This window comes from Narcine bancroftii, chromosome 5 (assembly GCF_036971445.1).
Source record: "Narcine bancroftii isolate sNarBan1 chromosome 5, sNarBan1.hap1, whole genome shotgun sequence".
Taxonomy (NCBI): Eukaryota; Metazoa; Chordata; class Chondrichthyes; order Torpediniformes; family Narcinidae; genus Narcine; species Narcine bancroftii.
Window position 1 is genome coordinate 252,641,285 of NC_091473.1, and position 26,851 is coordinate 252,668,135.

General features: G+C 45.8%; 1 protein-coding gene across 2 annotated transcripts in view; it reads left to right on the plus strand.

The window, feature by feature from the left end:
* Positions 1-26,851, plus strand: part of LOC138765208 (prickle-like protein 1) — an 80,375-nt gene that overhangs the window by 45,661 nt on the left and 7,863 nt on the right. For both annotated transcript variants that reach the window (XM_069942152.1, XM_069942151.1), the window contains 6 exons: positions 6,142-6,322; positions 8,861-8,974; positions 9,352-9,489; positions 10,826-11,029; positions 14,294-14,480; positions 21,074-22,051. In XM_069942152.1, the coding sequence (XP_069798253.1) occupies positions 6,173-6,322; positions 8,861-8,974; positions 9,352-9,489; positions 10,826-11,029; positions 14,294-14,480; positions 21,074-22,051 (1,771 nt within the window). In that variant the 5' untranslated portion in view covers positions 6,142-6,172. The remainder of the gene's footprint in view (positions 1-6,141; positions 6,323-8,860; positions 8,975-9,351; positions 9,490-10,825; positions 11,030-14,293; positions 14,481-21,073; positions 22,052-26,851) is intronic.

A 26,851-nucleotide genomic window follows, 5' to 3' on the forward strand; every position in this document is an offset into this window, starting at 1 on the left:
AAAATTTGTTTTGTGGCAGCATCACAGAGTGAACTTTGCTACCATATAATTTACATTTAAAAAATAAATAAATGAGGACAAAAGAAGAGAAACTGAGGTCATGTCTGTGGTTCATTGTCTGTCCAGAAATCTGATGTCAGAGGGGAAGAAGCTGGTTTTGTAACATTAGGTCTTCGTCTTCAGGCTCCTGGACCCCCTTCCCGATGGTAGCAGAGTGAAGAAGGCACGGCCTGAGTGGTGGGGGTCCTTTAGTAGAGACGCTGCTCATTTTTAGACGTACAGCACAGAACCAAGCCCAAGATGCCCAAATATCCCACTTGTCCTACAACTCACTGGTAGGTTTTGAACGGTGGGAGGAAACTGAAGCCCCCGGAGGAAACCCACACAGTCACAGGGAGACGTACAAACTCCTTACAGACAGTGTCGGATTTGTACCTGGGTCAATGGCACTGAAATAGTGCTGTGCTAACTGTCACGCTAACCACGCCACCCCTCGTAGATTTCCTCCATAGTGTGGACACTGACGGTGGTGATGGAGCTCGCTGAGTGCACAACCCTCTGTTGTCTTTTCCTGTCCTGTGCTTTGGCCCCTCCGTACCAGGCGGTAATGCAACCGGTCAGAATGCTCTCCACGGTCCACCAGTAGAAATTTGCAAGTCTTCTCAAACTATCCATGGGTGCTGACTGTCCCGCTGAGTTCCTCCATCTTCTCATTGTTTTTGACAGAGTGAACAAACTTTTTGATTGGCTCTTGATGAAAGACCTGATCATTTTCTACCTTAACAGCCAAAGGACAAGGAAATGGAACATCTGCACCCCCTGGAGACGGGGAAAAGGAATGAAGTCTGGATGCAGGTCACTGACTGGGCACCTCCAGACCTCCCAGAAGTGAGGTTTCCACAGTCAGTGTAGCAGACCCAAAAAAAGCATCCCCTTTCACAAAAGACAAAATCTCTTCAGTATGACTGAATGAAGGAATGAAAAGAATTTCAAAATAATTTATTTGAAATAAAAATCATTATTCTCCAAAGTATAACTCACCGAGGTTTAATGTGTTCAAAGTAAGCTGGGTGAATTTGCATGGATGTAGCAGATTTTGGTGTGGCTAAGGAACTTCAAATAAAATTGGGTCTGGTGTGCTTTTGAAGATATAAGGACATTTGCAGGGAGCAAGACACCCCATTAACCTACAATCCCAGTACTTTTCAAATGGTGGGAGGAAACTGGAGCCCCTGGGGAAAACCCACACAGACACAGGGAGAACGTACAGAGAGGGCGGAATTCGAACCCCGGTCCCGATCGCTGGCGTTAACCATACTGCCCATAGCAAGATTACGGGGAAGGTAATAACGATGGGTAGCAAGGTGACAGTTGGGGAATGTGGGCCATGAAATGGAGAAATAAAATGACCTTGAATGTGTTCACTTTTTTTTGTTCTGCAGCCATTACTGTCAAGGCCTAGCTGATTTGAGAATCTCAGGTTATGATGTCCTTCTTATGACAATGCTCCCACAGAGTTGTTGGAGAGGGAATTCCTTGATTTAGACCTGCCATGGCCATGGCCCTCCCCCACCCTTAGGACTCAAAGTTTTTGGCCCTCCCCCCACCCTGTGAAGCAGTCAAGTTTAGTTGGTTTCTTCTGCACTTCTCTCCTACATTAAAAATTATTTATGATTTCAGTGCCCTTACCTGTGCTGTGGCCCCGGACGAGGGTGTATGGTCCCCATTGAGAATGGCCACTTTACACACTGAAATAAGCAAGAGTTCTTCAACGATCTCAGCTGCGCTGGTGTGGGGCAACGGTGGTAGGCTTCAACATGATCTGCGCTACAACTACAAAGAGGGAGGCCTCAGGGGTGGGGGGGAGGGGGGAGTGGGGAATACCTTAGGCAATGTGTTTCAGTCATGAGGGATGGAGTGGGTGCAAATTGTTTGCTGCCACACAACCAAGAGCCCCCTGTCCAGGTGGCAGACCACTCTCAGGGACTCTGGTTCTGCTAAATGCTGCCTGGATTAGTCCACACAACAATCCTCAGTTTCTAATCACCCGTCTCTTTTATTCATCCCCCAACCCCGCTCTACACTTGATCTTAGTCAAAGGGACGAGAAGCGATGCCCCCCCCCCCCACCCCCATCTCACTCTAACAATAGCCTGTGGCCTCTCACATTGTTCAGTGTTTGAAGTTTGGATTTATTGGCAGACTAATTACACGACGACACATACAACCCTGAGATTCTTTCTCTTGCGGGCCAAGATTCTATATATCAGTAACATTAAACTGTACACAAGAGAAACGGTACGTATGCAAAAGAGAGAAAAAGCAAGGAAAGAAAGAAACGTGCAATACAGAGAATAAATATTCAGTGATAAATAATGTGCAAAGTTGGAGTCCTTAAATGAGTTTCTGAATGAGTGTTGTTTGGGTGTCTGATGTGGGGGTGTAGCGACTGTACCAGAGTGAATCACAAACGTCTGCAGACACTGAGATTGGAGTGAAAACACATCGAAATGCTGGAGGAACTCAGCCAGTCTTTTCACAAGATCACAAGATCACAGCTCAATTCGGGCAAGCTCACCGAGCTCGTCCCAGTGTCCTGCACTCAGCCCCAATCCCTCTAAACATTCCTCTCCGAGTACCTGGCTAAATGTCTTTCTCAACATTACAATATCCCTGTCTTGGCCACTTGCTCTGGCAGCCCCTTCCATTGACCCACCACCCTGTCCTTGAAGAAAGTTCCCTCATACCTCTCTTCTCTCTATGCCCTTTTGTTTTTACGTTTGCCGACTCTCGGGAAAAGGCTATGCTAACTGGTTATGAACACCTTTACTCTTCGGGGAGAAGGAGGATGAGAGGAGACATGATAGAGGTGTACAAGATATTAAGAGGAGAAGAGTGGACAACCAGCGCCTCCTTCCCAGGGCATCGCTGCTCAATACAAGAGGGCACAGCTTTAAGGGAAGTTTGAGGGAGATATTAGAAGGTTTTTTCACCCAGAGAGTGGTTGGTGCACTACCTGGGTGGAGGCAGGTACAGGGGTGAAATTCAAGAGGCCACTAGAAGAGCAGATGGTGGAGGAATTTAAACTGGAGGGTGATGTGGGAGGCAGGGTCTAAAGGTCGGCACAACATTGCAGGCCAAAGGGCCTGTACTGTACTGTTCTATCTTATCGATATGCTTCATGGATTTATAAACCTTGGTAGTATCCCCACCAACCCCCCACCCCATGCCCCCCCATGCCCCCACCCCAGGGAGAAAAGGCCCAATCTTGCCAGCCTCCCAATTCCAGTAACATCCTTGCAACTCCCTTCTGTAGCTGTTCCAGCTTAATGATATCTTTCCTGCAGCTGGGATTCTGCACGTGAATGCTTGCCTTCTTTTTCCCGCTGTAGGTGATTCAGGAACCAGAGGGACAGAGGTTTAAAGAGAGGGGGAGAGATTTAAGAGCGACCTGTGGGGCAATTATTCACTGCCAGAGGGAGCTGTAGAAGCAGGTACATTTTACACGTGCAAAAGACATTTGGACAGGTAGAGTTTACATGAAGGATGTGGGCCCAATGCAGGCAAATGGGATGTGGGTAGCATGGATGAGCTGGGATGAAAGACTTTTCGTGAGGTACAGTTCTACAAAATGGATCGTCACAGGCTAGAAGGGCCCCTTTATGTTCTGTAATATTCTATCGTTCAAACTGAAACAGACGTCGCAATATGTCCTGATGGGCACGTCATTGAATTTACATAAGAGTGGCAGAGAGGATCACTGATGTCTCCCTCCCCACCCTCCCCCCCCCCACCCGCAATTGACGTGATCTATCGATGTCTGAAGAGGATATGCAAATTCATTGAGGACCCCTTCCACCCCGCACACAGCGTCTTTCAGCTGCTCCCGTCGGGGAAGAGATACAGGAGGATCAGAGCCAGCACCTCCAGGCTGAGGAACAGCTTCTTCCCATGGGCAGCGAGAATGATGAACGACCAAAGGAACTACTCACACTGACCCTCCGAGACTCTCATATTCACAAAACAATATTTATTTGTATCAATGAATACCTGTCCTGCATATGTATTGTTTGTCTGTATGTGTATTACATCTGGGTGTGTGTCTGCGTGTTTTACACCGAGGCCCAGAGAACGCTGTTTCTTCAGGTTGTGCTTGTGCAATCAGATGACAATAAAATTGACCTGACTTATTGACAGAAGGATATCATTCAGTCCATCAGCTCTGCAATAGCCCAGCAGTGCAGCCCCTCAGTCCCATTCACTCTCTCCTCATTTCCCGGAAGCCCTGCAAACTGCTCTCTCTCTCCCACACATGCACCAACTCCCCTGAGATCATCTTGCCCCCTTCCCCATTCTAGAGGGGCAATATCAGAACACGGAACATGAAAACATTTACAACCCTTCAGCCCACGACATTGTGCCAACCCGTGTAAACCTACTCCACAACAATCAAATTTTCCCCTACCTATTATTCACTGGAAAATTAACCTCCCAGCAAATCTTTGAGATTATTGATAGAAACCGGGGCGACTCCCCCCCCCCCCAGGAGAGAATGCGCCAAGTTCACGCAGGCAAGTTAACGCATCGCCTATGTTAGTTAAAGTAGAAATTGCTGAGGAAGAATTACAACTCGCCTTTATTGAAGGTTAGTGACAAAGGACGTCATGAAGATGTGATTCCAGGTTGATGAATTGAGCTCTCTGATTAAAGACTGGAGTGGAAGAGTTATTAGCATTTAAAGTAACCTGGCTGTGGGCAAGCAAGTCAGTTCCTGTATCGTGAGCAGTGAGTGGGTGGCTAATGAGCTGAACTAACCACAGTGCAGAATGTTTCTGCATGCAGAGCGCTGGAATAGAAGTCAAACGATAAAAGGTCATCGTTGACCTTGCTCCAGCCCCTGTACGATGCCTGCCAGAAGATATTTCTGAAAGCAATCCGGTGCCAAAGAATTCCACAGCTCAACAAAACAAGGTGGGGAGGCAGGCTCCTCGCTGCTACCTGGTGTCGATCGAGCTATGTGTGAGTAGCTCCTTGCCACTTCAGGAGGCAGACACTTTAAATCAAGTTGAACAGATCCATGAGCATTAGCACGAGCTGCGACTGTTTTCAGCATGTGATTGAAATCAGACTGCTTTAATGGGGTTGGCACCTGTGGGAGTAAAACTCAACTGGCATTTCAACAGTGACATCTGTCCCTGGTTGAAATAAAACCTTCCAGCCTTTCAATTAATTTTTAAAGGGAAAAGCTCCGAAGATCACCATTGAACTGAAGGGGTGGGGCGGGGGAGGGGGGGGGACAGCTGAGTGACAACTCAAGGTCTTTATACCAGTGTGTGGAGGTGAGGGGGGACTGAGGGGCACTTGTGCTATAACAATGCCGGTTTTATTTCTGGTTGGAAGATGTACCTGACTGGGCAGAGATATTATTTCAGGTGTGTTATATCTTATTGACACACATTACTTCAATCGACTTACCTCCAGGTTGAGTTGGCGGTGAAGAAGGTGAATGCAATGTTGGCGTTCCTATCTGGCCTTCATTTGGCAGAGCATGAGGCTACAGACAGACGTGTCGGTGTGGGAGTGGGGCGCAGAATTGAAGGGGTCGGCCACTGAGAGATCCTTGTCGCTGAGGCGGGTGGAGCGAAGGTGCTCAGCGAAGCAATCTCCCGGTCTGCGTCCAATCTCTCCAATGTAGAGAAGGCCATGTGAACCCAGATACAGTGAGAAACTTTATTTTGTACACTATCCAGGTAGGTCAACCTCCCCAACTTACAGTAGATAGTGCAATTAAAAAGTCACATAAAACAAAAGTCCAGGTTCCTTTCTTGTCCCTTTTAAATCTTTCCCCTCTCACTTGAAGTCTTGCCAGTGTATGCACACTCCCCTTCTAAAGCATCGATAGCAATAGTGGTTACAACAACCCATATTCGAATCCAGCGCTGTCCATGAGGTGTTTGAACGATCTCCCTGTGTCTGCGTGGGTTTCCTCCAGGTGCTCCTGTTTCCTCGCACCTTTCAAAACTTATCGGATTGGAAGGTTAATTGGGTGTATTTGGGGGGTACAGGCTCATGGGCCAGAATGGCCTGTTACTGTGCTGTATGTCTCAATTTAAAATCTAATATATTCTCTAATCTGTTTCAGGTTGATGTCCTGTTGAACAAAGGGTTGGAGGATGTCTGTGCTCGATTCCAGGACTTCAGAGAACCCAAAACTAGGCAGCAAGATGACCTTCGACTTTCAACAAAATGCACCCTCGGACAACGACTCCGGCTGTGCTCTGGAGGAATATGCCTGGGTTCCTCCGGGGCTCAGGCCCGAGCAGGTCAGGACCACCCAATCCTTCATCTCATCTTCTTCAGTCCAATTTAAATTTTGCCTCAAAAGATTTCGGCCATCTGAACTCAAAGAAGTTCAATTGCTGGATTTCATCCCATTTTAAGTAACACTCTGCACCAGCCATTCTCTTTTTTTGAATATTTTATTTAAATATTTCTCTGTCATATAGTAGTCAAAGGTTGGTAACAGGTATATAATTAATACAAATGGCAAAAAGGAAACAAACTAGAAGCTACCTACATTACGGTTCCATCTCCCACCCCCCCCCCCCCCCACCAAACCCCACTCCCCCAAAATAATTAATATAAAAGAAAAAAAGAAGAAACGTTCAGGATTGCACAGATGGTCGCCGTCTCGCACACAGGTTTCAACAGAGTTCTTTAATACAATGCAGAGGAGATTCTCATAGGTCCAGGCTTGCAGGGAGCACAACATTACAAATTTAAGCCTATTGTTTGAGTATATGGACATCACATTTGTAATAAAAAGTAGCATTTTTATTTCTCAAATGATATATAAATTTTCCCAAAGGAATACAACTTTGAATTTCTACATCTCATCTTGCCGTACCCAAAAATGAATCTGATTTCCAAGAAACTGCAATACACTTCTTCGCCACCGCTAATCCAACTTTAACAAATTCCAATTGATATATTGACAGTTTTAGTTTAGGTCTTGTTCCTTCAGTATTTCCTAATAAAAATAAATCTAGATTTTGTGGAAATGCAACACCTGTAACTTGTTCCAGAAAATTCGCTAAGTCCATCCAAAAAGGTGGACTTGACCATAGGACAAGACCAAGTTGAATGCAAAAAAGTTCCTACATCTTCACCACACCTAAAACATTGATCTGATAAATCTGATTTCAATCTATTCAATTTTTGTGATGTTAGATATAATTGATGTAAAAAAAATTATACTGAACTAATCTACATAGATGACACTTTCCTTATTCTAATTTATCCTAATTTCGAAGTATCATCTTCCAAAGCATGAGCTTAATCCAATATATCTAACTCTGTGACTTTTACTTTATGTAGTTTTAATTTGTTGATAAAATGGTTAAACATTTTGCATAACGTCACATTAAGACTTTCATAACGATGAATAACAAAGTATTTACTGTGTAATGATACAAAACGTATTTAGAAATACAAGCTTAAAGAAAGACAAAAACTTTAAAGAGATAAATAAAGGTATTTAAAGAGATACACAATTCAAAGAAAAATTTCTCCTGCTCACACTTCCCTCACATCTTGTAGAATAATGAATAGTGGCTGGGTGGATATTACGACATATTACATCATAGTCATTATGGTCACACTACGAACAATAGTTCTCTTAAAGAGACAGGCACAAAATTAACTAAAAATTAAAAACACAAGGTTTTAACCTTTGCAATCTATACCTTACATGAATAGTATTATGATACAATCCCTACATAAATCTGTCCATCTTTGCTCATCAATTGCAATATTCAAATCTAGTTCCCACCTGTTTAGATTTATGAATGCCGCAATAGGAGTTACTATTTGTAATAAAGAATATATTATAGAAGTAAACTTCTTAAAAATTTCTCTCCTAATAAGAACTTCTACTAAAACCAGGCAACAATATGGTTGGTCCTAGCTTGTCTCTCAAATATGCTCTTAATTGGAAATAACAAAAAAGATATTTTCAGTTATTCCATATTTATTTCTCCATTGTTCAAATGACATTAATTCACCTCTTTCATAACAGTCTTCAACATGTATAATTCCCTTACAAAACCAAATACCCAAAAATTGATGATCTTTTGCAAAAGATATGTGAATTTTCAGTCAAAGGCATTTTGGACGATCGACGTCCTCTTGCACCAATTTAATTCTTTATTTTTAATCCAGATATTAATCTGGTGTTTCAACAATGGTGATTCTTTGACACCAACCATCAATTTTCCATCCCATTTGTATGTGAATTCTTCTTCTTTTCTCTCTCCTATTTTAACCCGCGCCAGGTTTTATTCTCTTTCAAAAAGAGAAGTTAGAAATTTCATTTGTGCTGCAGGTTTAAATAGGCGGCCAGATGGCCGCAACATTGACCTCTACTTTCCGCTAACCTGCTTGCCTTTCTTTCCCCTCCCTTCCCCCTCCACCCACCCAGCCATTTCTCCTCCTCCTGATCATTGCTGTCCCCTCCCTTCCTTCTCCACCTATCACCTCCTGCTTTGTCCCACCCCACTTTCCAACCCCCATCCTTTTGTTCGGATGCCTGCCGACATTCTTCCATACCTTAATGAAGGGCTCAAGCCCAAAACTTCAGTTCTGTATTTTTACCTTTGCTACATAAATGACACGTTTATAACCTGCTGAGTTTCTCCAGCATTTTGTGTTTTTACTTCATCCAACGGTGTCTGCAGAAATTTGTGATTTACAACTAGAATCAGCTTCTATCGTGTTGTTAAAAAAGATTAATTTAATAACTTGTTTTGTAATGATGTGTCTTTTGCAATGAAGAGTATTGACAAGAGGTTTTACACTCACAGGTTCACCAGTATTTCCACTGCCTGCCAGAAGAAAACATTCCGTACGTCAACAGCATCGGAGAAAAATTCCGTGTAAAACAGCTCCTTTACCAGCTTCCACCCCATGACAATGATGTAAGTATCTATCATAAAGGGTTACCTCAAAGCTTTATAAAGCAAAGTGTTTTTATTAAAAATATTTTTAATATAACACATGCAAAGCACAAAAAGGTCCATGTCAGGTTTTTAAATTTAATTTAGAGATACAGCACGATAACAGGTCCTTCTGGCCCACGAGTCTGCGCCGCCCATTTACACCCAATTAGCAAACCCATGCAGTTACTAGGAGAACGTACAAACCCTTCCCAGACAGCGCCGGATTCAAACCCCAGTCACACTAACCGTGACGCTCGTTCCTTGGGAATTTCTGTATTTTTACAGCAGCAAACAGCGATGGATTCTCTGCCCCTGTTGTAGGATTCCATCACTAACAAACTCATCTCTTCCTGAAGGAAAAGTACTGCCAGTCACTCAGCGAAGAGGAGAAGGTGGAATTGCGGATTTTCAGCGGACAGAGGAAGAGAGAGGCTCTGGGGCGAGGAATCGTTCAAGTCTTCCCTCTGACTGCATCAGGAGCACCCTGTGAAAAGGTCAGGCATTCAGGAATTTTTTATTTAGATCTACAGCACCGTAATAGGCCATTTTGGCCCATGAGTCCGTGATGCCCAATTTACCTGCAGCACCCGGTACATTTCAAGCAGTTGGAGGAAGCCAGAGCCCCTGGGAAAAACCCACGCAGACACGGGCCTTACAGACAGTGCAGGATTTGATCCCCAGTCCCGATCGCTGGCACTGTAACAGCGTTGCGCTAACCGCTACGCCAACCGTGCCACCCCAGTGGAGTCTAATTAAAAATTATAAATGCAGCTTATCTATGGAATAAATTACGACAAAAAAAAAGAAACTTGTCCCAAGGGATTGGGAACAGTGCATTTAGGTTGATGGACATATTCTGAAACATGCACCATTGACAACAGGAAACTTCAGGAAAGATATGAATAAGATAGAAAGGGTGCAGAGAAGATTTACTAGGATGTTTCCTGGACTTCAGGAACTGAGTTCCAGGAAAAGGTTAAACCAGTTAAGACTTTATTCCCTGGAGCATAGAAAAAGGGAGATTTGATAGAGGTATTTGAAATTATGAGGGGGACAGACAGAATAAATGTAGGTCGGCTTTTTTTCCACTGAGGGTAGGTGAGATTCAAACCAGATGACGGGGGTTAAGAGTGAAAGGGGAAAAGTTTAGAGGGAAGATGAGAGGGAACTTTGTCACACAGAGAGTGGTGGGGGTGTGGAACGAGCTGCCAGCTAAAGTATTGAATGTGGGCTAAATGTTAACATTTAAGAAGAATTTGGACAGGTACGTGGATGGGAGGGGTATGGAGGAGTATGGATTGGGTGTAGGTCAGTGGGACTAGGCAGAAAAAGAGTTTGGCACAGACTAGAAGGGCCTGTTTCTGTGCTGTAATGTTCTATGGAATCATATTTCAGCATTTCAAGGTCACAGGAAAAGGTTGGGGGGGGTCTGGGGAGGAGTTGGGGGGTGGTCAGAATGAGGAGGTGGGGTGGAGCTCGGGAAGGAGATGGAGCAAGTAGGCGGGAGGTCGGGTAAGGTCTTTAGGGGACACATTGGGGAGGAAGTAGTAGAGGTAATCAGGAGGGAGGATGGGAGGTCAGTGGGAAGAAATCGTGGGAAGGAGGTTTGGGGAAAAGTCGAGAAGGAGATTAGGAGAAGGAGCTGGGGGTGAGGGATGAAGGTATAGAGGGTGTTCCAGAACATAGGCCAAAGGACTGTGATCGACACTGGAGTATGTACACATTAGTCCAGAGGTGGGAGAGTGCCAGGGTATGGAAGGATCATAGGGTAGCGTCATTCGAGATGGTTAGGGAAGGATGGAGACTAACTGTTTGTTTGTATGTCTCCAGTGTGGCGTGAAGGTGAGCGGTGGGGATGTGGCCGTCTTCTCGCACAGAGCAGGCAACCGCACAATGTGGCATCCACACTGCTTCTGTTGCTTCACCTGCCACGAACTGCTAGTTGACCTGATCTACTTCTACCAGGATGGGAAGATATACTGTGGTCGACACCACGCCGACCTGTTTAAACCTCGCTGTGCTTCATGTGACCAGGTGAGTGTCCGTCTAGCTCCCCTCCTATTTTACTCTCTACTCCCCATCGCCATGAGGGGTCAGGTATACACACCAAAACTCTGGAGGAACTCATCTGGTCTTTTCAGCATCTATAGGAAACAAAGATACATTGCCGATGTTTCGGGCCTGAGCCCTTCAAGGAAAAGTTAGAAAAGGTGGAAGCAGGATGTATCGGAAAGTCTCAGAATTCAAACAATGGGGGAGGAATCCAGACCAACAAAAGGTGTTCATTGGATGTGATAAGGGTCGAGGTAGAATTTACCATGTCTGTGCGAAAGAAGACAGGGAATGGCGAGATGACAGGAGAAGAAGGGGTGGGGTTAATGAAACCCAGAGAAGTCTTTCGCCCTCTTGACATTCGCTCCTTCTCTCAGGACAGGAGTCCAAGTTCAGTGTAGCCCAGCAAATGGTGAGTAGATGTGTCAGAATCCAAGGACCCATGGAGTGTGATGATCACTGATTGCCTTCCCTCTGCCCCAACTGTTTTTCTTTCTCTCACTCACTTTCACGCACTCTCTCTCTCTCTCAGTGGAGGGGACCTCACACAAGGCAGTTGGGAGAGGCAATAAGCAGGGAAAGGACTCCTGGCAAATAGTGAGATAAGGAGAGCTCTGGGCCATGTTCCTGTTAGAGTGAGGGGTAGGGCTGGCAGGATGGGGGAACCTGAGTTGGCGAGGGACATTGAGGCTTTGGTCAGGAAAAGGGAAGTATATGTCAAGTTCAGGCAGCTGGACTCAAGCAAGGAGTATAAGGGCTGTTGGAATACACTCATATCAGGAGGGTAAACAGGTGACGTGTTACATATTTGTCAGAAAAAGGTAGAGGAGGATGCTGGAAGATTCCACATATATTATGGAAGGGATTAAGGAATTATAAAAGGATAATAACTAGGAAGACAAGACCTTAACACCATAAGACGGAACACAAATAAGTCATTCAGCCCATCAAGTCTTCCCCACCATTTAATCATGAGCTGATCCATTTTCCCCACTCAGCCCCACTGCCCAGCCTTCTCCACATAACCTTTGATGCTCTGGCTAATAAAGAACCTATCAATCTCTGCCTTAAATGCACCCAATGACCCAGCCTCCACAACCACCTGTGGCAACAAATTCCATGAATTCACCACCCTCTGAATTAAGAAATTTCTCCCCATCTCTGTTCTAAGTGGGCGCCCTTCAGTCCTGAAGTTGTACCCTAGACTCTCCCACTGTGGGAAATGGTATCTACTCTGTCCATGCCTTTCAACATTCAAAATGTTTCAATGAGATTCCACCATCCCCCCACACCCCCCACCATTCTCCTGCATTCCAAAGAGCACAGGTCAAGAGCCGTCAAACATTCCTCATATGATAACGCTTTCATTCCCAGAATCATCCTTCCAACTTCAACACATCTCTTCTTAAACAAGGATGTCCCATCAGTGTAGAGATGCAAAGCATGGGCAAGGTTGTAAATAAACACCTTTGAATTTATCTTGACAAGGACATGGATGTGAGTGAGTTCGGGGACGAGATATCCTGAAACATGTCAGCATTGCGAAAGAGGAGGCACTGGTGGTCTCAGTGTTTAAAGGTGGATAAATCCCCAGGGTCTACCCAGGTTGTCCCCCTGGGGTGTTGTGGAAAGGAGGGCAGAAACTAGATTTCATTCAGGAAGTCCGTGAGCAAGCCGGGGAACTGCATGCCAATACAAAAGACTGCCTCGTGACTCACCTCCATGATGAAGATTTGGGGATTTGATCGGGTAATTTGAAACATTCCCTCTGCAAAGAGGAATATAATCCTAAAATTAAAATCAGCCCTTTCAGGAGGAAGTCTTCAGAATATCTTCTCCGTGGAACAGATGGTGTCAATTTGGAGTTCCTTCCCATCAACATAAAAAAAGATGCTTGACAAAAAAATAATCTCTTTAAATCTAAGGTCACTATTAGTTGTTTTTTCCAAGAACTGGGTATGAAACACTTGGAGAAAAACGAAAATCTGCAAATACTGTTGGTTTAAGTAGTAACATGGCGCTGGAGAAACTCAGCAGGTTAAACGTGTCCTTTATGTAGTGAAGGTAAAAATACAGAACTGACGTTTCTGGCTTGAGCCCTTCATCAAGGTGTGGAAAAATGTCGGCAGGCGCCCGAACAAAAACCATGAAGCACATGGAACCCAGAGTGTAGTAGAAATGTACCAAAGCTTCATCGAGAGGGCCTACACATCAGAAACAGGAGCAGGCATCAGCCATCTGGCCTGTCGAGCCTGCCTTGCCATTCAATAAGATCACGACTGATCCGGCTGTAGACTCAGCTCCACCCACCTGCCCCCATTCCCCATATCCCTTTGTACCCGCCTCTTCCCCATATCTTTTCTGGTCTTCTTGCCTTTGAGACATTTAATTTAGACATACAGCACGGCCCTTCCTCACGAGCCCGTGCCACCCAATTACACCCCGTTGATCTACAGCCCCTGGAATGTTTTTTGAAGGGTGGGAGGAAACCGGAGCACCCAGAGACACAGGGAGAAAGTACAAACTCCTTACAGACAGCACCGGATTCAAACCCCAGACTCTGGCATCGTAAATAGTGTCGCATTAATCACGCCTTAATGAGGTAGCCTTCATTAAGTCACAGCAAGAATTGCTTCACCCTTTTTATCTCTGCCACTTGCATCCTTCATTTTGAGCAAGATAAGTTAACACCATATATGCCGCTGTACAGGACGACTCTGTATAGGATGACCCCGGAATTTCCACTTAAAATGGTGATTTTGAGCGATACCCTTTGTATAAGACGACCCCAAAATCTGGCATTTACCACTGACCAGTAGATGTTGTTAAAGCAAAGCACAATATGAGCATATTTTAAAATAAATCACCATCTTCTCCTGTAACAGGCCGTTTAAAGCCTGTAGAGAGCTGACAGCAGATGGACTGTGCATGGGAGCGCTGAGACTTTAATGATAACTAACAGGACTTGTGCAAGATTGAGTCGTAGATGGCAATGGTTTTGAGACTTTGTTGTCAAGGTTAGGATTTTAGACCGGGCGTACAAGACGTTCCTGATTTTAAGGTGTCAGGTTTATGTTTCGAGGAGTCGTCTCATACACTGGCATATACCTCCTGGTAACGTGGAGGGTTCCCACTGTGGTCACAGGACAGAAGCACCTCATAGGTGGCATGTCTGATGGGAGATGTAATGTGTGGCAAACCTACTGAGGGTGGTCTGAACGTTTGTCTCTCCACACTGCCTTTCAGCTGATCTTTGCCGAAGAGTGCACCGAGGCAGAAGGCAGATACTGGCATATGGGTCACTTCAGCTGCACGGAGTGTGACGCGGTCCTCGGAGGCCAGAGGTACATCATGAAGGAAGGGCAACCCTACTGCTGCGGCTGCTTTGAAATGCTCTACGCGGAGTACTGCGAAAGCTGCAGAGAGATCATCAGTGAGTACCCGGGACCAGCTCAGAGGCGGTGAGAGCAAACAAGGTCAAACTCAAGAAACAGGAGCAGGAGACAGCCATTCGGCCCGTCAAGACTGCTCTGCCATTCGTTAAGATCGTGGCTGATCTGGCCGTGGACTTACCTGTCTGTTCCCCATAACTCTTAATTTCCCCTATTCTTCAAAAATCTATCTGTGAGTCTTAAATACATTTAATGATGCAGCTTCCTTAAGCAGAGAATTCCACCGATTCACTGCTCTCTGGGAGAAGCAGTTCCTCCTCAACTCTGTCTTAAATCTAGTCCCTCAAACCTTGAGGCTATGTCCTCAAATTCTAGCCTCACCTGCCAGAAGCAGCCTCCCTGCTTCAATCGTATCTAAATTTTAAATTTAGTCGTAGAGCACAGAAACAGGCCCTTCCAGTCCACGAGTCTGTGCCGCCCAATAATTGACCTACAAACCCTGTACGTTTTAGAGGGTGGGAGGAAACCAGAGCACCCGGAGGAATCCCATGCAGACACACGGAGAACAAACAAACTCCTTATAGACAGTGCCAGATTTGAATCCTTGTCACTGGTGCTGTAACAGCGCTGCACTAACCGCTACGCTAACCGTGCTGCCCCATCTATTCCTTTCATAATTTTATATATCTCCATAAGACGCCTCTCTTGTCCTTCTAGACTCCAGCGAGTGTTGTCCCAGGAGACTCAATGTCTCCTAATAAGATATCCCCTAAATTTCCAAAATCAACCTGGTGAACCTCCAGCACTCCATCTCCAAAGTCAGTATACCCTTTCTCAAGTCAGGAGACCAGAACCGATTCATAAGTCATGCATCCGAGCCCTCAAGCCCGTTCTGGGATGCAATAAGATAATGGCTTATCCGATCTCAGATTCGACTCCATGCCCCAACCTCACCCACATCACCCTTTATTCCTTTGCAGTCGAATAATTCAGCCTACAATATTCTCACCACCATTAGCACTTCAGAGTTGAGAATTTGAAAGATTCATATCCTTTGGCCAGAAACTGTCCCCTCTCGCTCGAAAATCTAGGAGTCTAATCTGCCAACGTCAACGAGATCAACTCCTGTGCCTTTAACCCCAATTCTGCTCAACCACTCTTTGTTAGACATCTCTCTCAAGAAGGAATCAACCCAATGAACCTTCTCTGAACCAGTTCTGATGCAAGAATATCCCTCCTTACATCAGTAGACCAAAACTGTGTTGGTACTCCCAACGTTCTCACCAATAACCTGCCCAGTGTTTCTCAGCCTGTGGTCCGCGGACACAGTGCAATCCCTGGGTCCGACACAGTGAAGACAAATATTACCCAATATAATAATGAGTGAAGCTTAAAACAAAGTTAAATAATTTGGTGAGCAAATAAAATTCCCCAATTTTCCCACCAAAGGCCTGGGACGGAGTTTGAGCTCAGCAGCAGTCTCCCCCAGACTGGGTGTCTGATGGTCCCAGTGAGTAAAGGAGAAAGTCTGCAGACCCTGTGGTTAAAGTATTAACGCGATGCTGGAGAAACTCAGCAGATCAAACAAAGGTAAAGATACTTCACCAATGTTTCGGGCTTGAGCCCTTCGTTCAGGGTGTGAGCAAAACGTCAGCAGGTGCCTGTCTGTGGCCTCATGCTCTGCCAAACTAGGCCCACTTGTAAATTGGAGGAGCAACACCCAATTCAGTAGAAATCCGGGCCACTCGAGAATCGAGACTTTTCGACAGCCCTCGAACTTTTTTAATTCAGCAGGTTTTTGTGTGTGCGTTTCACTGAGCATCAACGATGGGGATCTCCCAGAGGCCGATCACTTCAATTCTGCGTCCCACTCTCGCGCTGACACATCATGTGTTGTCAAATGAAGCTCAACCGTGGATAAGAGGAGCAATGCCAATTATTGTGTCTGGGCAACCAGGCGGCAACAACATCGACTTCTCCGGCTTCTGTTGGCCCACTCCCCGTTCTCCCTCTCTTCCCTCCATCTCAGCTCTCCACCCCCTTCCCTCTCCATTCCCATAGGTCATCCCCCCCCCCCCCGCTGTTTGCTGCTGTGCCCTCCCTCCCTTATCCACCTATTATACCTCCAGCCTGTGGGATGGTGCTCCTCCCCCTGCCCCTCACCCCCCCCCTTTTATTCTGGTGCCTGCCTACATTTTGCTCCTACCTCACGCCCGAAACGTTGTTAATGCTGTGTAAAGTTTGACCTACTGATTTTCCCCGTCCGTAAGGGAATACCTAAAGTGGCATGTGGGTTATAAAAGATAATGACTCACTGCCTCCTTCTTCCTCTGCACCACCCCCTTCACAATACAAGCTGCCATTCCCCTTTCAATCCCATAATGGGTAGACATTTACAAAACACTCCCAACTGCTTTAAATCAAGAACTAAATTGAAATTTTAATAGATTACAGATGTAAAAATCATACCCTCTAACACACAACACAGCACAGCTCTGGAACAGTCCCTTTCCACACACGTGGCTGTGTCTAATGCTCAAATTAAATGGGCCTGCACCTGATCCATATTCCCTCTGCTCTCTGTATCGCCGTGTATCTGTCGAGAAGCTTCTTCAACACCACTACCCCCTGGCAGCCCATTCCAGGCACCCACCACTCTCTGTGTAATAATAGCCATGCACATTTTTTTTTTTACACACACGCCCTGCTCTTGTTCTCACTTCACACCTCAAGTGTTTGATATTTTAACCCTGGGGAAAAAGATTCTGTCTTCCCAATCAATGTCTCTCATAATTTTATAAACTTTTTACCAATAAGTTTTTACTGCGTATACTCATGTAAAAGTTGAGATTTTTAGACCATTTTTTAACGTTAAATTTACGGGGTTGACTACTACATGCATGCTACTTTTGACTGCGGTAAGTGAGGCGTCGGGAGTTCTGATGGGCGGGCGGCCGGGCCTAAGCGGAAGTCCGTGGTCAAGGTGTCAGTACCTCCGATGGGTGGGCGGCCTGGGCCCAGGCAAGAGTCTGCGGACGGGGTACTGGGAGTTTGGATGGATGGGTGGCTGGGGCCTAGGATAGAGTCCGCAGTTGAGGCGTTGAGAGCTCGGATGGGTGGATGGTCGGGGTCCAGGCGAGAGTCCATGGTGAAGGCATCGGGAGCTCTAATGGGGTGCGGCCTGGGCCATAAATAGAGGGGGGGGGGGGTCAATTTTTACATGCTATCAACTTTTGTACAAGTATATACAATAACTTTTCGCTTCACTTCCAGGATTTTTTTCAGCTAAAGGAGATATTTTTCTTTAAATGTTAATGCATCATATAATTATAGACAACTCAAATCTGAGACTAACAACCATTGAAAGCAGATACCAAGACATGATATGCTGAGGAATTATTTAGCAGGTCGTTCATCCAGCTTCAGGAAACTCCCTGGGATTTGAACTTTTGACCTCACAAGTGTTATCGAATTTGGGATGAGACCATTTCTCAGGTGACCCAAAGCAAAATATCGCAGATGTTGGAAATCCAAAAATAAAAAGAGAAAATGCTGGAAACACCACGCAGGTCAGGCAGCATCTGCTAAGGGGAGGCTGAGCACAGGCTTAAACTTTCATCCAATCAGATTCTCCTACTGCTTGCTCAGGTAAAGCCCTCACAGATGTTGGCCTGACCTCCCGGGTGTTTCCGGCGATTTCTTAGTTTTATTCCATTCTTTATGGTGTGTAGGTACATCGCAAGATATAGGCCCATCGAAAGTCTCCTCCGCCATTCTCATAATGAGCTGATCCATCCTCCCACTCAGCCCCACTCCCCGGCTTTTTCCTGGTAACCCTTGATGCCCTGACTAAGTGAATACCTGTCAGTCTCTGTCTTAAATACACCCAACGCTTCCACAGCTGCCTGTGGCTAGAAGGTCCATAGACCCACGACCCTCCGTCTAAAGAAATAGCTCCACATCTCTGTTTTAAATTGACGCCCTTTTATCCTGAAGTTGTGCCCCCTTGTCCTAGACTCCCCCACCATGGGAAACATCCTCACCACATCTACCCTGTCCAGGCCTTTCAGCATTCGAAATGATTCTATCAGGTCCCCCCTTCATCCTTCTGCACTCCAAGGTGTACAGTCCAAGGGCCAACAAACATACCTCAAATGCTAACCCTTTCATTCTTAGTATCATTCTAGTAAATCTCCTCTGAAATTTATCCCAGCTCATCCTTCCGCAAATAAGGTGCCCAAAACGGTACACAGTACTCCAAGTGAGATCTTGCCAGTGCCCTATAGAGTCTCTTTGTTACACTCTGCTCTTATATGCCATCCCTCTCGGAATGAACGCCAACATCGCATTCGCTTTCTTCACCACCGACGCAACCTGGAGGTCAACCTTTAGGATATCCTGCAAGAGGGCTCCCATCTCCCTTTGCACCTCTCAAATTTTGAGTTTTCTCCCCATCTAAATAATAGTCGGCCCGTCTATTTCTTCGACCTAAGTGCACATCCGTCCACTTCCCAACATTGTGTTTCATCTGCCATCTCTTTGCCCGTTCTCCTCATCGATCCAATTCTCTCTGCAGCCTTTCCGTGTCCTCAGCACCACCTATTTTGGTATTGTCTGCAAATTTAGCCCCAAAGCCGTCTATTCTGTAATCCAAATCATTTGTATACAACGTAAAAGGAAGTGGTCCCGACAGCGACCCCTGCAGAACACCACTGGTAACCGGTAGCCGACCAGAATAGGATCCCTCTATTCTCACTCTCTGCTTCCTGCTGATCAGCCAATGCTAGTTACCTTCCTGTAATTCCATCTCGTTGGACATCCAAACCTGTTGTTCTAGTTATCGGCATGTTCATGGTTCCGTGAGTGAAAAAGAATCTGCCAAAGGAACTCAGATCGAGGGCATCACTGAGAGAAAAAAAGCATTATCAATGCTTCAAGTCGGAACCCTTCACCAAGGCTGAGAGCACAGAGCGAAGATAGCTAGTTCAGTAAAGCCCGTTATCCAGAATTCATGCAACTGGCAGCCTCAAGCACCCAGCAAAAAAAAATTGCAGAAAAATAAATAGGTTAAAAATAACGGAAGTTTAAAATGGGCGGGCCTCGCCGTTGGTTCGCCAATCACACCATCTCAAGCAACCAGAAAATTTCACTTATCTGTCATGTACCAATTGCCATAGGTGCTGGATACCAGGGGGCTTCAATGCATAATGTGGGAGGGGTTAGACAGGGGCCATCAGGGGTTTGGTCAACCATGGAGGAGTGAAGGGTGATGGGCACATGGAGAGCATGATGGGTGGAGTTTGGAGACCGATGATTGGCAGGTGCCAGACAGGAAGAGGGAGGCAACAGAAAATACAGGGGTCAGGTAGAGATATGTCATAAAGGGTGATGCCTGATGGAGAACAATCAGTGGAGACAAATGTTACCGGTCCTAGAATCTGGAAGGTAATGATGGTGATATAATGGAAATCATTAGGGGAGAGGTGAGGGACAGATGGAACCGAAGGGGCAGGTGATAGAAAGGTAGGTGAAAGACCAGGTAGTGTAGAGGAAATGGGGAGCTTCAGAAGGACTTGGACAGATTAGGAGAATGGGCAAAGGTGGTAAATGAGATGAAAGGTGTAAAGTCATAATGAAATAAACAGGTGGACTAGTTTCTAAATGGAGAGAAAATTGAAAATTCTCAGATGCAAAGGGACCCAGGAGTCCTTGTGCAGGACAGCCTGGCATTTGTTTCAAGAGGAATAAAAGAAAGAGCAGGGGTGGGATGTTGAGGTTTTATAAGGCCCTGGTGGGACCTCACTCAGAGTATTGTGAGCAGTTTAGGGCTCCTCGTTTAAGAAAGGATGTGCTGGCAATGGAGAGGTTTCAGAGGAGGTTCACAAGGATGATTCTGGGAATGAAAGGGTTATCACATGAGGACCATATAATGACTCCTCGCCTGTACTTGTTGGAATTTAGGACAGGGGATCTCAAAATGAAGGTTAAAAGGCATGGACAGAGTAGATGTTGTTTCCTATGGGTGGGAGAGTCTAGGACAAGAGGGCAGAACTTCAGGATTGAAGGGCGCCCACTTAGAAACTTCTTTAGCCAGAGAGTGGTGAATCTGTGGAGTTAGTTTCCACAGGCTGTTGCAGAGGCCAAGTCATGGGGTGTGTTTGAGGCAGGGATTGATAGGTTCTTGATCAGCCAGGGCATCAAAAGTTATGGGAAGAAAGCCAGGCATTGGGGAAATGGATCAGCTTATGATTGAATGGTGGGGCAGACTCGATGGGCTGAATAACCTACTTCTGATTCATGTCTTATGGGATCCTGTTGGTAAAATGTGGGTGGAAAAGGATGGAACTAGAAGGGGGGGTGGGATGAGAATGGGTGGGGAGGAAAACAGAAGTCACTGGGAAGAGGAGAGAGAGGGGGGATTATCTCCAACTGGAACACTCAATGTTCATGCCACTGGGATTTAGGTGGAATAGGAGGTGTTGACCAAGCCAAGGATTGGTTTTTACTCCAGATTCCAGTATCTGCAGTCTCTCCTGTGCCCATTTCATGACTTTCAGTTTGCTCAACTCATTGCGATGTTTTGTTGAAGCTCTTTGTCGAATATTGTAATAGCACGCTGATGTTCTATCAACAGGTATCGATGATGGGCAAATAACTTACAACGGTCAGCACTGGCATGCAAGCATCTCCTGCTTCTGTTGTTTTCAATGCAAGAAGCCTCTCTTGGGCAGTGCCTTCACCTACCGGCACGGCCAGGTCTTCTGCTCCAGAACATGCAGTCAAGTGGAAGAACCCGTCGGCTCTGATTCTTCAGACTCTGCCGTGCAGTCAACACAGTCCCAAGAATCGGGTTGTGTTCTCCAACTCGGGGAAGACCACGTGGCTGCGAACATTTCCGGCCGCTCCTCGCCCGCTCTAGCCATCGGGAATGTGCCCGAGGACAACGCAGTCTGTTGTCTCCCCCTAGGTGCTGACAACCCCAGTGACAGTGGCCAGGCACCCAGTGGTAACGAGGACCTTGTCCTCCTGCTTGACCGCCAATACGATGACCCAGTCCACATCCAGCATTGGGAGGTGCTGAAGGAAGAGGCTGCATCTTGGGGTGAAGCAAGGAGACCGGACGCATTGCATTCAGACCATCTCATAAAAGAGAGACAACTTCCAGTTGGAATTTTGAACCACAATCAAGAACTAGTAACGGGAAATGGCCACTCAGAAATGTCATGCAATTTCAATTGGCTTCAAGGTGGTCTGGAGAATGCCATGAAAGTCATTGACCACACAACCGCTGTCAGTGAGGGGCAGCCTGTCGAAGAGCTTGCAATGGAGCAGCCAGCAGCTTCTTGCCTTGATCAAGGTTTATCCTTCAGACACCAGCTGGACACATACTGCCTTCCACAGGCAGGCCATTTGGGGGATATATCAGAGGGTTCCATCAAAGCCACACGGAGCAAACACAATCAATGGTTGGATTCTCAAAATGGCTCAGAAAGTCTTGTACGGGATCAGCAGGCAAGGCCGGGACATTCGCCGCCAAGTTTGAGACGCAAGACAACAGGACAGAAAAATGGAAGAAGTCATCTGGAGTCCTTAGCCAACGTCCAGAGTACAGGTAACAGAATTACCAGTGAGCAAAGTGATGGAGTGCTATGGGCCGTGAGAGAAGGAAGAGTTAGATCGACGTGGAGTAGTTTTCTATAGTTTGGCACAACATTGTGGGCAAAAGTAACCTTATGGAACAAAGGGTAGTGTAATGATTAGATGACACTGGACAACAATTTTTTTCAAAAGGTTTGCTTCCTGAAAATAAATTATGATAGACAATTTCAAGCTGAACACAAATATAATTTCAGATTTGCTGCATCACGAAGGAAGTTGGAGAAACATTAATTTTGATTGAATTTAGCGTGTTTAATCGCATAATGATGTTGACACATTGCGTTAGTTCAACTGACCTAAAAATGTTTGGCCGCTGATTTCCAATGCTAGTCAGCTAGCATTGATGAATTCCAGTTGCCCTAATAGCACTTTTCCACGGTCTCAATATCCTGGTGAATCTTTTCACCGTGTTCGTCACTGACTGTACAAAGTAAAGAGAGAGAGAGGTTTCGGGGAGAAATCAAGATAGGTTTTCTTTAAAATGCAGAGAGTTGTTGGGGTCCTGGAATGCCTTGCCAGGTGTGGGGTGGTGGAGCCTGAAACATTGGAGACATTTAAGAGACTCTTAGACAGGCACATGGATGGATGAAAAATTAGGATTACGGGGTAGGGAGGGTTTCGTACTTTTTTTAGGAAAGAATATGTGGGTCGGCACAACATGAAGGACCTCTACCTTACTGTATTGTCATATATTCTATGTTGTGTTAGCTGTTTCAGCCCTGGGGAAGCCCTCTGTCCGTCCACACAATCACCTCCAACAGGTCACCCCTCATTCTCTGTTGTTCCAAGTAGGAAAGACCAAGTTCACTCTTCGCAGAACGTGCTCTCCAATCCAGGCAACATCCTTGTAAATCTCCTCTGCCCCCTCTCTACAGCTTCTACATCCTCCCTGCGGGGAGGATCAGTAGGTTAATTTTTCATTTAATCATTCCGTGCTTTTACTTTTTCACCTCGTACCAACCATTTGCAGTCCATGTTGATCTAACCATCTGACTGGGTATTAATAACCAAATGCAACTAAATCTTATTTTTAAAATTGTAGACATACAGCATGAAAACAGGCCATTTGGCCCACATTCATGCTGTCCAATTTACACCCAATTAACCTACACCCTGGTACATTTTGAAGGGTGGGAGGAAACTGGAGCCCCCAGGGAAAACCCACGCAGACACAGGGAGAATGCATAAACTCCCTCCAGACAGTGCAGGATTCATACCCAAGTCCTGATCTCTGGTGCTGTAATGACGTTGCGCCAACCGTGCCACCCTATCTTGGAACGGGGAGAGTTTTTTTTACAATCAGAGCACTATTTGGAGAGACAATTGTTTAATCGGCTTAATAAACCCATTTTAATTCAATGAGATCTCCAATTTCTGGAGTAATGACTAGACTATGAAGAATAAAGCTCATCCCTCATATTTTAATGCTTACCCTTTGCCTGGATGAGTGCAGGATCTATGAGGAGAGAGCAGCCCACTTCTTCCCATTTATTGCATCAAACCACTTCTCGCTGCTACCTTCAGGCACAAGGTACAGAAGCCTAAAGTCTAGCACTTCCAGGGTTTCGGCAATTTTTTTTAAAACCCAGGAGCTATCAGGCTCTTGAACCTGCCCGTACGACCCTAACTATTTACTACTGCAGAGGCTGCGGGAGCGCTGGAGGCAAATTCTTGGACACTCAGTGAAGGCATTCCAGGACTCCCTTCCTCTCGTACTGTAAGGGGCTCTGGGCAACACTAATGGTGTCTCTGCCTTTCAGCAGGCAGAGGGCGATTTCATGTAATATTACACGTTCTGTGCAATTACATGGCAATAATAGAATCTTGAAAAGATCTGCTTGCACCTATGGAAAACACCAACACGATCTATGACCTCAGATTTATTGTCAAGAGTACACATACAACCCTGAGATTTTTTTTCCCTGCGGGCCAGACAGAATTACCACTCATCGGTAGCGCAAAAATAAACTGTACGCAGCATAATGATGAATACAGAGAACTGTAAACAGACTGACTGTGCAATACAAAGAGAACAAAAAGGAAATCAATAAGGTGGACAAGTCAGAGTCCTTTAATGGGTCCCTGATTGAGTTTGTCGTTGAGGAGTCTGATGGTAAGGGGGGAGCAGCTCTTCCTGAACCTGGTGGTGTGAGTCTTGTGGCCCCTATACCTCTTTCCTGACGGCAGCAGCGAGAGCAGAGCGTGTGCTGGGTGGTGTGGATCCTTGATGATTGCTGCTGCTCTCTGACCGCAGCGTTCCCCGTAGATGTACTCAGTAGTGAGGAGGGTTTTACCTGTATTGACCTGGGCGGTGGTCCACTACCGTTTATAGGGCTTTCCACTCACGGTCCCCAATACCAGACCGTGATGCAGCCAGTCAGCACACTTTCCACCACACCTCTGTAGAAATTTGCCAATGTTTCTGTTGTCATACCAAACCTCCACAAACTCCTGAGGAAGTAGAGGAGCTTTCTTCACGATGCTATTAGTATGTTGGGTCCAGGAAAGATCCTCCAAGATAATGACTCCCGAGAACTTAAATTTGCTCCCCCTCTCCACCTCTGATTCCCCATTGATCACTGGATCGTCCACCTCTGGTTTTCCCTTCCTGAAGTCAACAATCATCTCCTTAGTTTTGGTGACATTGAATGCAAGGTAGTTTCACTGATATCTATTACCCTTTTTCTGTCTCATACATATTGTGGACATTTATTTTTTTACTATTGTTGGTGTACATCTGTACATAGTGTTTATGTATATGACAATAAACCCAAATACCCTCAAATAATCATTTCCTCTGCTACCACTGCCCTGTGGGCATCGTCTGCAAAATGCCTGCAGCTACTCACCCAGGTTACCACTGCCAGCTCCTCCCAAACCCCTAACCTCTCCCACCATTTACCCACTCCTTCTCCTGCTCCACGGAGGTAAACAAGGCAGTGTGCGGAGGCCGGGGTCTAGTACAGTACACCAAAGGGCTGCAGAAACTCAACGCATCACACAGCATCCCACAGGAAGCCCAATTTCAAGTTTATTGCCATCCAATTGTACAAGTACAACCAGACGAAACAGCGTTCTCTGTGCAAATCCCACAGACACACAACCAGACATAACACACATATAGACAAACAACACTTAAGCAATATACATATGCAACAATAAATAAATAGTTTAATGAGTCACAGAATTGGAGGATTCATCGTCATTCAGCATTCTCACTGCCCGTGGATAAAAGCTGGTACTGGGTCTGATCCTCCTGTATCTATTCCCCAATGGGAGCAGCTGAGAGAGCCTGTGCGCGGGGTGGTAGGGGTCCTCAGAGATTTTGTGTACCCTCTTCAAGCAACGATCCCATCAGATCACGTCGATGGGGGGGATGGGAAACTCCAGTGATCCTCTCTGCCACTCTTATGGTCCTGTGGATCAACCTGATCCAATGCTCTGCAGCGACCGTACCCACACGATGATGCAGCCGGCCTGGATGCTCTCAATAGAGCTCCTGCAGAAAGTCAACAGGATGTGGGCCGGTGGCCTTGCCCTCCATGGTCTTCTCAGGAAGTGCAGTTGCTGTTGCCCCTTCCTGAAAAGTGAGGAGATCTGTGTCTAGGATAGGTCACTGCTTAAGTACAAGGAATAAGACACATTCCTGTCACAGGTCCCAGGCCTGAAACGTTGGTTACCCTTTAATTCCTATGGATACTGCATGACCAGCTGAGTTTAGTAAAGGCACATCAAAATGCTGGAGGAACTCGGACGGTCTTTTCAGCATCTATAGAAGACAAAGATATATTCCTGACATTTTAGGCCTAAGACCTTCTTCAAGAAATAAGCAGAATAAAGCCAGATGCAGGAAATCTCAGAATTCAAACAATGGGGGAGGAATCGAGACCAACAAAAGGCATTATTTGGATATGATAAGGCAGAAGTAAAGGTTGATCATGTCTGTGCGAAAGGAGAGAGGGAATGAAGAGACAGAGATAGGGAAAGGAAAGGGGGAAGAAGAGGGTTGGGGGTGTTTAACCTAAGCCAGAGAAGTCGATGTTAATGCTATCCAGTCGGAGGATACCCAGTTGGAAGACGAGGTGGTCTCAGTCTGGCAGTACATGGAGCCATGGCTAGACGTGTCAGCAAGAGAATGGGATGGGGAATTGAAATGGGTGGCCACAGGAAGAGCCACGCGGACGGAGCCTGCTGAGTTTTTTGTGGATTACCCTTGACCCCAGCGTCTTCACCCTTTCTTGTCTCACACCATGATGCTAATCAGTCTTATTGAGAAGTTAGATGGACTCCAAGTTAATTTTGTGGTGCTTTACATTTGGAAATTGATTTTTTTTTAATGCTTTTTTTTTTAAACAGCCACCTCGTTCCGGGATATTATTCCCAATTTCCCAGAACGCAGTCTGTGTAAACAGATCGCAATGGGTATAAGGGAGTCATTTCTGTTCCAACATTTTACTCTCCTCGAACCCTAGTAATTTTCACAGATCAGCTGTGGTCCAAACTGAACTGCAGGCGATCTGTGAACAATGGGCTCATGAATAGGATGTCCAGCCGACGAAAATACCGCACGTCAGGTACTCTGTCTAAACCCGTGGTGCGATACAGATATTTGGAGTCTTGGTCGTTCCTGTGTGAACAGCCCCTCCCGGAAGATAGGGAGACACTTCTTTTTTAAAAAAATATTTTATTTACAATTTTAAAATCGCATAACATTGATAATATATTCATTCAAACATCACATAATAAAACCCCT